This window comes from Strix uralensis, chromosome Z (assembly GCF_047716275.1).
Source record: "Strix uralensis isolate ZFMK-TIS-50842 chromosome Z, bStrUra1, whole genome shotgun sequence".
NCBI lineage: Eukaryota > Metazoa > Chordata > Aves > Strigiformes > Strigidae > Strix > Strix uralensis.
Window position 1 is genome coordinate 88,047,364 of NC_134012.1, and position 13,047 is coordinate 88,060,410.

At 36.3% G+C, this 13,047-nt stretch overlaps 1 protein-coding gene across 2 annotated transcripts in view; it reads right to left on the reverse strand.

Annotated features, from left to right (window-relative positions):
* Positions 1-7,131, reverse strand: part of SLC1A3 (solute carrier family 1 member 3) — a 69,242-nt gene extending 62,111 nt beyond the window's left edge. The window contains exons 1-3 of one of the 2 annotated variants that reach the window (XM_074855787.1): positions 6,975-7,127; positions 5,792-6,025; positions 5,114-5,388 (exon numbers count right to left, since the gene is read on the reverse strand). In XM_074855787.1, coding sequence (XP_074711888.1) covers positions 5,114-5,294 — 181 coding nt within the window. In that variant the 5' untranslated portion in view covers positions 5,295-5,388; positions 5,792-6,025; positions 6,975-7,127. Of the gene's footprint in view, positions 1-5,113; positions 5,389-5,791; positions 6,026-6,974 lie in introns of both variants that reach the window. The other variant, XM_074855786.1, reaches the window with a different exon arrangement.
* Positions 7,132-13,047: the final 5,916 nt, after the last annotated feature.

The following is a 13,047-nucleotide window of genomic DNA, read 5'->3' on the forward strand; positions in this document are numbered from 1 at the left end:
TTGAGAATCATACCTTCCTTTTCACAAGCTGTATGAAGAGTGCAGTGAATGTATGTTTCTCTAGACTGTTTTATGACCACTCTGACATACTGCTTTTGAGCACCACTGATTTGGTAATTTAGAGCACATAAGAAGGTAGCAAGTCTATATTTAGCACATTTTGTATCTTTACTGTGCATATATGCACAGCTGCTGTCTCCAGAATGCACAGTTATGATTCAAAAATTAGCCAAGTTTATTGTTGCTACTCTGGGGCACATACAGCAGTTCAACAACCAGTGTTGTTTCATTTCAGTAACACCAGAGTGTACAAAAAGAAATTAAGATTGTGATAATAAATTAACATGATTTTATTTTGCAAGTTAACTGCTAAACTAGCATACTGTTCATATTTCACAGTCTGACTTTTATTACTGGCTACTTACTAGCAGAAATAAAGTTCTCTGTATTTCTATACTTTTTCTCTCTGGTGAAAAGGATCATCTCTTTTGAATTTTTAAGTGTTACTCTGAATCTTACAGTGTCTGTTTACATTTTTTTTTTTTTCCCCCCAAAATTAGAACTATTTCTTAACTTCAAAAAGAATTAAGGTTTTGGTTAGCAATTTTACTTAGGAAGGTTTTGTCATGCAGAAAGCAATTGTCCCGGGCAGGTTCTTTAGGAAAGCATTGGGACAAAGGCAGCCTCCGAGTTCAGCATAAATAGAATTTCTCCTTACCTGTCCCCAAACTATCTTGATTTTCTTGTATATATCTTAATCTTTTTGTCTGGTATCACATTTCTCTCTTTATGTTTTATATATTCTCTCACCTAGGACTCACCTCTCACAGCTGTTTCTCCTATAGTGATGGATTTTTGCTTTGTTCTCATGCAAATTTTACCAAGACTGCCTTAGGGACTGTCATCGTGTTCACTGTCAGTGTGTAATGGGGTCAAATACCCTTCTCTGGGTATGTCAGCCTCAGCCTTCAGTGGATGCAGAGTATCTGCCAGTAGCAGAAAAGAGGTGGGCGTTACCCAGGGTTCTTTCTACCTGCGTGTTATAGCCTTGTAGCTCTTGGGACTTATTTTAAACTATTCTTCAGACCAGGAGTCTGTTGAGATAGGAGCATCTGCTACTCTGCGCAGCTTGTCACTGTTCGGATATTTTAGGGTTTTTGTGGGGCTTTTGCCTTTTACCTTTCTATAAAGAATCATCTGCAGGCTTTATTTAACACTTTGTTTTTTTCAGGGACATAGGGACATTGGCAATGCCTTAATCGCCTCTGTCTTCTTCCTGTACTTTTAACTACTTTTTTTAATAAAGAAGTTGGAAAGTTTTAGAATCTTATATATGGTGCATGCTGTTGTAGAACAAATGTTGTATGGTCCTATCTACATTTTACATCCCTTGTGAGATTGCCTGCAATTACAGAAGACTGGGTTCAATGACACAGCCAGCCCTGTGCTCCCTTCAGTGGACAGGTATCCAGAAGGCAGAACTGGACCTACATCCTCCTTGAAAGTCCCAATGGACAACTGCAGCATATAACTTTGGCAGTGCACAGAGGATTTTAGCTAACAGTTTGGAGCTATAATGGCTTCATGACTATGCAGAAACCGCTTTTTATAGTACTTGTTCCACAACCTCCCTCTACTTCATTGAACCTTCATTAAAACAGTATTTCTCTGTGAACAGCTTCTCAGGATCTCTGTTCATCAGCTCTGTGTGTCTCGATCTTTCCTTCAGCACAAGTTCAGAATCCACAGGAGGTTCTTTGGCATTTAGGAGTCCTGCCAGAGTAAAGTCTAGACTCCTGTGGCATTTTTGGAAAATGGGAGGTAAGTAGCAGAGAATCAAGACAGTCTGCTGAAGGAAGGGTATCTGAAAAGAAGGCATTTTGGGGACAGGATGATGGAGCTAAATAGCGTGGGAGAGAGGGCACTGCCTGAGATTTTGCCAGTAATTTGGCTAGCACTTCAAAGTTTGTAAGACTTCCTGCAGATTTTCTATGAGCCACCATGACCCCTAGCCTACCTTAAATTGCTCCTGGTCATCGTGACACTCTGAATTTACCAGTGGTCAGCTGCTCAGATTCGCCTCACGTAATTGTTCTCATCTATCGCCTCTTGCCAAGATCCACTGCAGAAAACTAATCTGATATTTCTTGGTGTACCAGAAGAAACCGAAAAACTGCATCATAACTCAGTTACTGACCATGCTTTTCTCAAAGTTTCTCAAAGGGCTTGAAAGCAGTTTAAATTTCACTAAAAATAGCAACAGCAGTGATAATGATGATATGCTAGACAGATCCTACCTATGCAGAGTGTGAAGTCAGGAGGACCTTTCATGAGGTTTTTGGGAAGTGGAGAATAGCAGTAAGGAATCCTCAATGTGAATTACAACTTCTCGCATCTTCATCATTAGGTTTTTAAAGATTAATTGGTTTTGTATTGTAGCAGCTAGTGGATTCAGTTTAGAATTAACTTCAGAATCAGAGTAACAGCAGAAGTTACAGTAAATGGCTGTATTTCTCCTTATCACGTGAATGCTAGAAAATCTCTACTCTGTCTGCAAAATATCAGTATGCAACTCAAACAAATGCATGTTGCAGCTACCCACTTCATAACAAAGTGGATGTTTCCACAGACACAAACTCAAGTGCCTATTATAAACTACAGTCCTGAAACTGGGCTAAGACATATGATCCTATCCATTTAACCTCCACCAGCATCAATCCTGCTCAGCAAAGAAATCAGAAACGCTCTATTAAATGTCAGTCCCTTGGCAAAAGAGGCCTGAAAGAAATGTTTCTGAAGAAATGTTGGTCTCTTTAAAGCTAGAATTTTGCTTTTCCTGAGTTTAGTGCTTATGAAAATTGCTGGACTGACAGCCCTAAAAATTGATGTCATCTCTCTGTTTAGATTACAGAGAGCATTAAGAAGAATTTCTTGTAAATGATTCCACCCTGGTCTGAGTATAGTTTGGCTTCCACCTACACTCACATCCAAGCATCTCTGATGAGGCAGACAGTAGTGCTAATTGGTGGGTTAATTTCGCAATGTTGATTACTGTCTGCTAGGAAAGGTATCAAGCCCACCATCTGATTTTCCACAGATCACCGAACAACTGAGAGATGATAACAATTAAGTCCTTGCCAAACTACACAGATGGAGTTCAACCACTGATTGTTTTCCAAACTCTTTAGCCAACTGTTCCTTAATTCTGAATATTTCCACAACAGCAACAAACTCTCAAAAAAAACCCCCTTACCTTTTTATGAGCTCCCAAATGTGAACTTGCTGTTCTAATTGTATATATGTACTGTAAAATTACACCACAAATAACAAGTGTGAGAAATTTTTGGAGTATTCTGTCATAGTAATGAGAAGACTTTTTTTCACATATTACACCAGATATGTCTATAGGTTCATGAGCAGAATTGGAGGAGCTGGCTCACCCTAGGCTGCACATTTTCATTAGTTCCCCAACTTGTGTTCCAGATTTACTGGTACTCTGCCATTGCTGTAGGTGGTAGTGGAGCTGTGGGCAGACGTTTGTCACTAGTCGTCTAAAGTTAATTGGAACATGCAATAACACTAAAAACACTTGTCCAACCTACATTTCTGTTCTCACATTGCCAGATTTATGGCAGTCACACTGGAGCTAGATGACAGTGAAAAAATTACAAGAGCGCATTCATCTTATGCAGTATAGACAAGTGAAAATCTAAGAACTGCGTTCCTTTGAGGTTGGACAGTGTTTCAAAACCTCCTTAATTTGTTCTGCCTTTCCTGACCATTGTAGATAAAATGCCTAAATTTTTTACTCCTGATATTAATGGGGCTTTTGCACAGAACAAATTCTTATTTAGGAATTAAAAGCACTTGTGATCAAATACTGTTGATAAATATGAGAGACTGACATTTCTGTTATAGCGACAATGTACTTTATTTTACCAATATGTGAATTAGGATAATTGTCTCCCAGAAAAATACCGTCAAACCAGAAATTAATTTAAAATAATCCTGCAGGTGTGGTATCAAGCAACAATAATGACAAAGCCCTAAAATTTCAATTCCTAAAAAAGTTGTAGAAACATGGTAAACAGCTTTATATGGAACAGCACTATCAAGTACATTAAGGCCTACACAGGTGTAGGATATATACCCTTATCTTTAAGTGCTAACATTGGGTTTTCATGAGCAGATTCACACTTTTATATTTTAAATTAATTAGAAAATAAAACTGAAAGTACAGTAAAGCCATAATGTTCTTGCTCACACTATAAAGAATGGTATTTCATGACATGTATGGCGTCATTTAGAAAATCTATAGTTAAATTACCAAAAGTGATCAAATAATTACATAAAGGAAAATTTGTTTAAAAACCTGTGTTTTTCTCAGAAGAGTATCTTTCTAATGTAAATTCAAAATGTGTAGCAATATTTTAAATTTACATTTTGGCACATTCCAAATCTAAATGCTGTTTGATGTTCTGAATTCCTCTCCATATACTCTAAAAAGGCATTTAATCAGGTGCTATCTTGCCGTCCTTTGAATAATTAACATTGCCATTGTTGCCCCAGTTGCATGTGAAAGATGCATGTGTAAGATTGTGAGTGAGAGAGCATAAGCTTGTAGTTAGGTTTGACTGGTTTGAATTTACTAAGGGAAAACTGAAAAGATTGAGGCTCTAATATATATCTTTGCTTAGAAATGTCCCTTAATGTCATTCATTGAGGACTTTTGGTTGTCATTATAAGGTGTTATTTTTTGATAGATTAGGTAAATAAAAGTTACAGCCTAAGCATTTTGCTGCAGCTGGCTATGATGGAAAAAGATTTAATTGAAAACATTCAATTCAGTTATTGTATCTGATTCTTTAAGCAAAGGATCCATAAAACAGCTGTTTTTCTTCACCAAAATTCTTCTCAGGAATACTAGAATAAATTAAAATGGCTATTCCCTGAACTTCAACATGCAGCTGTCAAAGCCAAAACTCTCCAAGCCAGAACATTCTTATCAGTGTACAAGAATTTGGGATCTCATTTGTAATGCAAATCACCCAGGCAAATCGTCATTGTCAAATGCACTGGAGAACAGAATATTCCTATTGAACAAATTACTCACCAAGAATCACAGCAACAACGGTGAAGAGCACAAAGGCATTCCTCAATAAATAACTTTTAACATCATCCTTTGTTATGCTCTGCACTTTTTTTTTTGCCAGTAGTGTACGTTTCCGGACTCCTTGTTGAATACGTTCCATCCTACTTCCAGTTTTTGGATCTTCTCCGTTGCCTTTAGTCATCTGTCTTGCAGAATGTTTTCTTTTATAATTAACTTCTGTCAATATCCCTTCAGAAAAGTGGAAGACTCTTTTCTGTGGCAGGTAGTGGAGAAATCTGCAAGACAAGAAATATCAAATGTTGCAATAAGATTTTAAAGGAATGGTTAGCCATATGTTTACATGGAAGTAAATAGTCTTCATGTTTCAGTATAACTTGTATTATTTCTAATAACTAAGTTATTTTTGATACATAGCCTCAATGACTGTTAAAGAACTCTGAAAGAAGGATTATGTGGACCGATCAGATATGTATCCTGTGTCTTCCGAAAATAAGTTGAATTCCTGTCATGCTGCAATATCTAGGAGTAACATTTTTTGTGCAGTTGTTAGTGGTATAGTAATGTAAAATTAGTACAATTCATAGAAGCACAAGGTACTATAATGTTTAAAACTATCTCTCAGGCTTGCTTTTCATCTGTTTAGCAGGCCCATATTATCTGAAAAAAATTCTAGCTCACCTTCACATTGACCATTGGAGAGAAATATTTTGCTTGAACTGGTACATTTAAAATGTTCTGCATTTCAGATGTTTTTAAATGGTTGAATGCATTGGCTGAATTCCTCCTTTTCACATGGCAAAGCGCAGCAGGAATAGTTTATTTATCCCTCAACCTCTATTTAGAAGATATGCCTTTGACAGTTTTATGTTGATAACATTCATCTTTGAAGTGTATAAACTATTCAGAGCACATCTGTAAAACATCAGAAGTTATATCCCACTTAGCTTGTTGCTTCAGACTGTAATACAAGTTCACATTGCAAAGTAATCCTTAGCTTGGCTTGACAGCAATTATGGGGATATAATCTGATTTTTAAGAAATCACACACTGAATCAACCTTAAGATGTTTTAATATTAAACGTCCTCATTAGGTCTTTTTTTTTTTTTTTTTTTTTTTTTTTTTTGTGGCTGCTTGGTATGAATATACTTAATAGTGGAGCCTGTACAAAGGTATTTTCCAGACTGGGAATTCCATTTTCTGAAGTCTTAGTTAATACACAGGCATGTTTTTATGAAGAAATTAGAAATTAATAAATGGATAGCGTTAGTTGCTTCCGCTGAAATCTCTCTCCATTTATAGACAGTCCAACTCTAACATCTGACTTCTAATAAATCTAGTGCCTAAGTACCTTTTTTTAAGGAAGCACTTAGAATATAAATTCACAGAGTTTTCAAACATCACGTTTTAGAGGAAATACCATGTTGTAACAAATTTATTTTGATGGGATTAATCACTGTTTCTACCATATGTTTCAAGATTGGCACTTTAGTGCAATATCCTCTCTGAATTTTAATAGAACGCTATATGCTTTGCTTCTTTAGAGAGTGGAAACATTCTGAGACTGAGCTAGATATTTAAATTAGTAAGTATTCTAGCTTGGACATGACTACTGTGTGCAAACAGGGTTTTTTTTCAGAACAACTAGTTTTAGTATGTTGTTTAAAAAAAAGATTCATTCACAGTCCCTTTTCATTCCAAGATGATTAATGCAGGTTATCTGTCCTTTATAACTTACATTAAGATCAAAAAAGAACATGGATACAGACAAAAGGATCATTACATTAAGTAACATACAAAGGCAGAGACTGAAAAATTAAGACTTCATACTTAAAAACCCACCAAATGAAACAATCGGCTCACCTTTTCAGATCTTCAGTACTCTAACAACACAGTGGTGGCAGTTAAGGTAGGGGTTTCCCAGCAAATACAACAGAGCTGCAGAGCTGAACGAGAGGGAGACAGAGAAAACTGACAATCTGCATGTGCTCCGGAATACAGCAACTTACTATCACTGTAACTTAAGGAAAGGGGAGGAGACTGTTAGCCCAACTCTGAAAAAAATAAAAACACATCAGAAGAGAGGGGAAAGCTGAGCTTCTGGAATATTGATTAGTCTTGGCACAGTGAAAGCAGGGTCACTTTCTTTGTTTTTCCTTTTAGACCACTTTCACGCTTTGTCAGTTCAGCTTCGTTAGAAATGCAAAATCAGAACCCAGGAAGAATTGAAGGATCACACACACACACAGAGCAGGGGAGGCTGGAGCACTTCTTCATTAGACATTCCAGGCTGGAAATCTGAAAAGCCTAAACATAATTATATAACACTACTCCTGTGCGTTCTAAAATAAATGGTAAAATATCTGACCGTGCTAGTTCTAAAAAGAGACATGCTGTGAGGCTACCATGTATTTTCTCTTTCTTAAAGACAGTTATTCATGATCTACTCTTCCCAGGGTGGGGAACCAGACATATCTTTCAGAAGCAACTGGAGCATTATCAAGAACAGAGAAAAACATAATCAGCTATAATTTCTTGTATGTTTCTTGTAGATATTCAAAACACATGATGAGACTTGCCTCTTGTTTAGCAATTTAAACTCACTGGTACTAAGCCCCATTCAGCCTGTTTCAGTAACATGGAATGAATGATGAAGGGTAAAGCATAAAGAATCCACTTTTGAAAAATAAGTGACCTTCAGTTTTTTTAGCATTTGAAAGTTTGTACTATTGAAAAGATATTTGCAGAGGAGAGTCAGGGGAATTCCCAAAGACCACCTTTCACTTTTTAGAGGAGCACTTTCATTTTAAATGTTAGTAAAGTCAGTTTAAAATATTCAATAATTATATTTCAGTGCATCTTTTCTGTGATTTTTAAGTGTATTTCCTTATAAGATGAACAAATAGTGTAAATGGAAATTTATATAAATTTATGCTAAGCATATAATTTAAGAAGTTTGTTTACACATGATGCAGCTTTTAATATTGTTTTCCTGGAAAGTAATTTTAAGTGTACAGAAATAATCTTATGTACTAGACACACAAAAAACAATTAGGTATGAAATAAAATCAACAGCAGTGTTTCTTCCACACAGTCACAGTAATGGTTTTCCTAAAGTGTTTTCTAATTTGAATGTGCTTCAACTAATGATGTATAATGTAGAGAAAAATAATCCTACAGTATAATGCAAACTTGCTCGTGAGTAATGTAGCTTTGAGATTGAACTGTGTACCGCGGAATCTTGATCTTAGGTGTTGAAGTTAGAAAGTAAGCATCGAAATTAACTTATTAATTGTCTTTAAAAAACCAGAAAAAATGTTGACAGCTTGTGTTGCAAAGATAGAAACACATGCTATATTTTCTTATACCTGGTAGCTTAAATGTCTATCTCATTCTTATTTTTTTTGGTGCAGTTTTTAAATACTTTCACCATTTTGCCTGGAGATGGGAACTGACCTCTAAACTGACATTTGGCCTTTAGTGATCTGCTTATTTGATCTTTCTTTTTGGGGTATGGCATGTTTTCTGTGAAACCTCCCAGATAAGGACTTCATTCCACCCTCTGTTCATATGAATAGTAATGTGCCAGTTGCCTTAATGGGATAGAGGTCAGGCCCCAGATAAGGTGATCCAAAAGTATGTCATCATTTAATGCTTTCATTAATAATGGAGTCTATGAGAAATGAGGATAATAATGTGAGAGAATTAGCTATTCAGTGAGACAAAATGAAAACAGACAATAAGCAGTCGTACACCTCAGCTTAACTTCAGCAGTGATACTTTCATTAGCTGTCAGTGAGCAACAGATATTATTACACTGTTAGAAAACCAGAACATTAAGAGCTTTTTGGCAACATGTTCTTGTTCAAAATTTTCTTTCTGTATTTTTCCTTTCTTATATTACAATAAACATGTATTTTAGATATCCCTGGATAACAATAAATGAGTCACAGTTTATAGTACAGCGTCACCCTGCAATACATGAAATTGCAAAGGACTGGAATTTCCTTTTACATCTACAATAGATTTAACAGATTTAGTATACAGTATTTCACACTAGCACTAGGACAAATTTAAAATGTTACTGCTAAGTGCTTCTATCTGTAGTTTTCAGTAGTATTATTAGTTTCTAGGAAGAACAACCTAAAACATGAATGTTACTAGAAACATTGTGGAGTTTCGATTGGATCAGCCAATACTAAGAATATACAAAAGCATTGGTATGTTTTGTAGAGTAAATCAGAGCAGCAGTCATTGGTGTTACCACAAATCTTACATTGACAAAATAATTTCTACATCCTTCAGGGTTTTTTTAATAAAAATCAACAAGGTATGACCTAAGGCCGTGATGAGCCTGTCTGTGTTGTTATATTAGCTCATCACTCTAATTTGTGCTTTGAGTTTCAGCTTCAGCCCTTCTTTGACAATGCACCAGGTGGCTTGCAAAGCAGGAAAATGCAAGTATAAGGTAAAGACCAGCTTTAACTTGAACCTTGTCCTCACAGGCAGTGTGGATTCAGTCAGCTGAAGTCACGTGTTGTGGTAAACTCAAGCCCTGTTTGGTTGTGGCTAACAAAATCAGTCAGTAAATGTACTTTGCATGTCGGCAAAGTATCTGAGTGCCTTTGTAGAATAAGTAAAGGTATTAGAGTGGAAGCTGCTGTTCAAACATAAAGTATTGTTATTTTCAGCTGACTAGAGATATCAGACAAAAACCCAGGGAAGTCAGTTGTAGCAAATGCAACAAGTGGAAATGAAGCAACAAATTGTACAACCATTTAATTTCCCATATAGTCATAAATGTAGTATGAGAGTTCATGGATCCCAGCTGAAATAAGCTTCCTAACTTTCTAAGTAACTCAGTGTTCACATTAGTAAATCAGCATTATAAGTTAGTAGCGACTGAATCTTTGAAGTTTTGGAGTTTTAGGTAGAAGCTCAGCAAAGTATTCTTGAAACCGCAATGGCAAAATTGGAATAAAATTCTTGTGAAAGAATATGTTTATTCACAGTAAATGGTATGTCAGTATGTCCCCAGTCTTCAATTAAGTTGGAAAAAGTCAGAATATATATGACTCCTTTGCAAGCTCCAATCCAGTTTAGAGCTGTTAATTACCATTATAAACTGTTGTACCAATGAAGAAACAATCTCTAAGAGGTCAAATTTAGTCCATACAAGTTAACAAATACTTGGCAAAGCTAAGACACACCCTTAGGTTCCTGAATATTCTGCAGGACCATGGCATGGTTTTTTTCCTGAGATACTTGGTTGGCTCTTGCTTTTCTGAGCATGTTAAAATGAGTATGAGAAATTGATGTTTAGTGTTTGTTTCTTTTCAAATCTATTTGTTGGAGTGGGATTTGACAAATACCTCAGTTTTGGCCAGCCAAATGTGAAAAATATACTTTATTTTTTATTAAGATCTGATGCAATGAAAGTTATCACATTGTTTTATTGAAGACAGTGGGAAGAGATAGTGTGCTGTCATTTATATATTTACATGTGCTTTACACACATCAAAAAAGACATAGGCTATGTTCTGTTAGTAAATATGAAAAGCTGCAGGAAAAGATCTGTAGATCCATAGTTGGTACTGAGGACATGACATTTGCAGTGTACGCACTGCAATAGTGTTACTTTGAATTAGTTCTAACCTTGTTTTGTGGCCCAAACATCTGTTACTGCTCGGACTGTATTATCTGGTTTTATTTTTCCTAAAGGAATCTGGTCCATATCTTGATATGAAACAAAGCATGTTGCTGTTGGTCACTTTTAGTAGGAAACTTTGTCTATTGGTTATGCTGAACTTGAGTTTATCTTTGATACATTGCAAATCATTGGTCAAGCTCAGTTAATAAAAATTATGCTGTAAAATGTTCAGTTGATAGTAAAGATTAAATTAGTAATATAAAATGCTACTATTGCATCAAAAGAACATTTCAAAAACAAAGTGTTTTGCCTGGGATTAAGCAGAATGATTAGTAGTAATGGCCATTCTAATCAGCAGGACTCAGATTTTCAGTGATCTGTTTCTACATTTCTATTTAGTATCCCATTACAGTCTTAACATTGCTCACTCAGGCCAGCCAACAAATACTCTTGGTCATTTTTTTTCCTACATTTTGAGGTCTTGTGCCATGAGAATAATTGTGATTTTATGCTTTCAGGCTCTGTCAGTTGTCAGTCGGAAGTTGTATAATAAAAACGCGGCATTCCTTTTCTGCTCTGTGAAAATTCCCAGCAGAGAAACATGAACCTCTAGTATCTCCATTCAGCATCATGGGCTGTCTGGGCCTTAACACAAACTGTATGTCTGACTGCAGCTGAATAGACAACCTTGTTTCCTTTCAACACAGGGCGTCAGATCACCCACTCACTCTTGGGAGAAGGGGGAAGGGAAATGAAGTTATACCAGCAGAGGATGTGGTTTATGAACTTTTCCCCTAACTGTCTTATCAAGAATGTGAATCTCTGTATGTACAATGGAGCAACTCTCACCAAAGAATAGCCAAGGTTGTCTAGGAAGGATGGGAGATAGGATGGGATTGTGTCATTGTAAGAAATCTAATGGGATCCAATCGATAGCTGATAGTGTTTCAGATCTAAACCACTGTATAGCTGGCTTCACTGGCTTTCCCACAGCTAGCGGCAACCACTTAAATGGGTGCCGAGAGACAGACAGGTTCATCTGAAAAGTTAATACAGCATTGTGGCTAGTTACAAAAGAGTATGGCATTGGAGCCAGAAACTTGCTACCTCTTTGTCTCAGGTCCCTCTCTGTTTCCTCTTCCTGATTTCTTTTTTTTTTTTTTTTTAAACCTTTTCTCTGATCAGCTGTAAACTTCAGTAGCTTGTGAATTGACTGAGCTACTGAGAGTCCCCTGTGGAAGCTCTAGCTGGAAGTACACACCATCATGGGCACTCTAAATTGTGACCACCAATCCCTGCTGGTCACGGTAACAATGATCCCACATAGGTCCTAATTTGGGATAATAGCACCATTGGTGGGTGTCCCACTGGCTGAACTTTTTTCTGTCTTTATTTTCCTACCAGACTGCTTGTTGAAGAAGCCCATTTCTTGGATCCTGTGACACTCTTTATATTGGACGTTCTTATACACAAGGTACAGGCTTACTGCTAGTACATGTGCTAACCTGTACAACACACATGGTCTCAGATTCCTTTTTCCTTTTTCATCACTTTATTTTCTTGACATGATCTCCTTAAACAAAGCAAGGGCAGATAGGTGAGAAACAAGACTAAAAAGAAATGCACATTTCTGAATTAGAATCTGGTATTATCTGTGTGAAACACATTTCATATAAAGCATTGCTTTTCATTTGACGTCTTTGTCCATAGTTATTTTTAGAATGAAACAATGATTTATCAGCTGTTTAATATATCCTAGTGTGCTGTTAGCATAGCAAGTGTGGTAAATATGAAAACCACTCATTTGTATGAAGTTCATTTAAGGAAACTCGTTTATTTGGAGCAGCAAGCTAACGTGACTTTTTAAATGCACATTTACTACTATGGAATCATAATTACTGCAATCAAGTCACATAAAACTCTTTTGTAAAAATAATTATAATTTAAAAGCACACAGCTCAAAGTTGCTGTTATAATAATGACTATAATAGCAACTGTTTAGCATTTGGACATTTTTTTGGCAGAAGGGCTTTGTATTGTTTATTGTGAGAAAGAAACAGCCTCTGAGAAAACATGCAAATTTTCAGCAAGGGAAAAAGCAGCATCAGGTTTAGAAAACAGAGTGGCAGAAAGTCTTCTTTGCTTCTGTCTTTCCAGTCCACATAGTCTGAAATGATTTAAAGTCATTAGGCTCTTCTGGATGATCTCTGCTTAATATTCCATGGAAGATCTCAAAATATCTGTTTCATAGTATCCCTGGCATCCAGACACTCAGGCTGTGTGGTG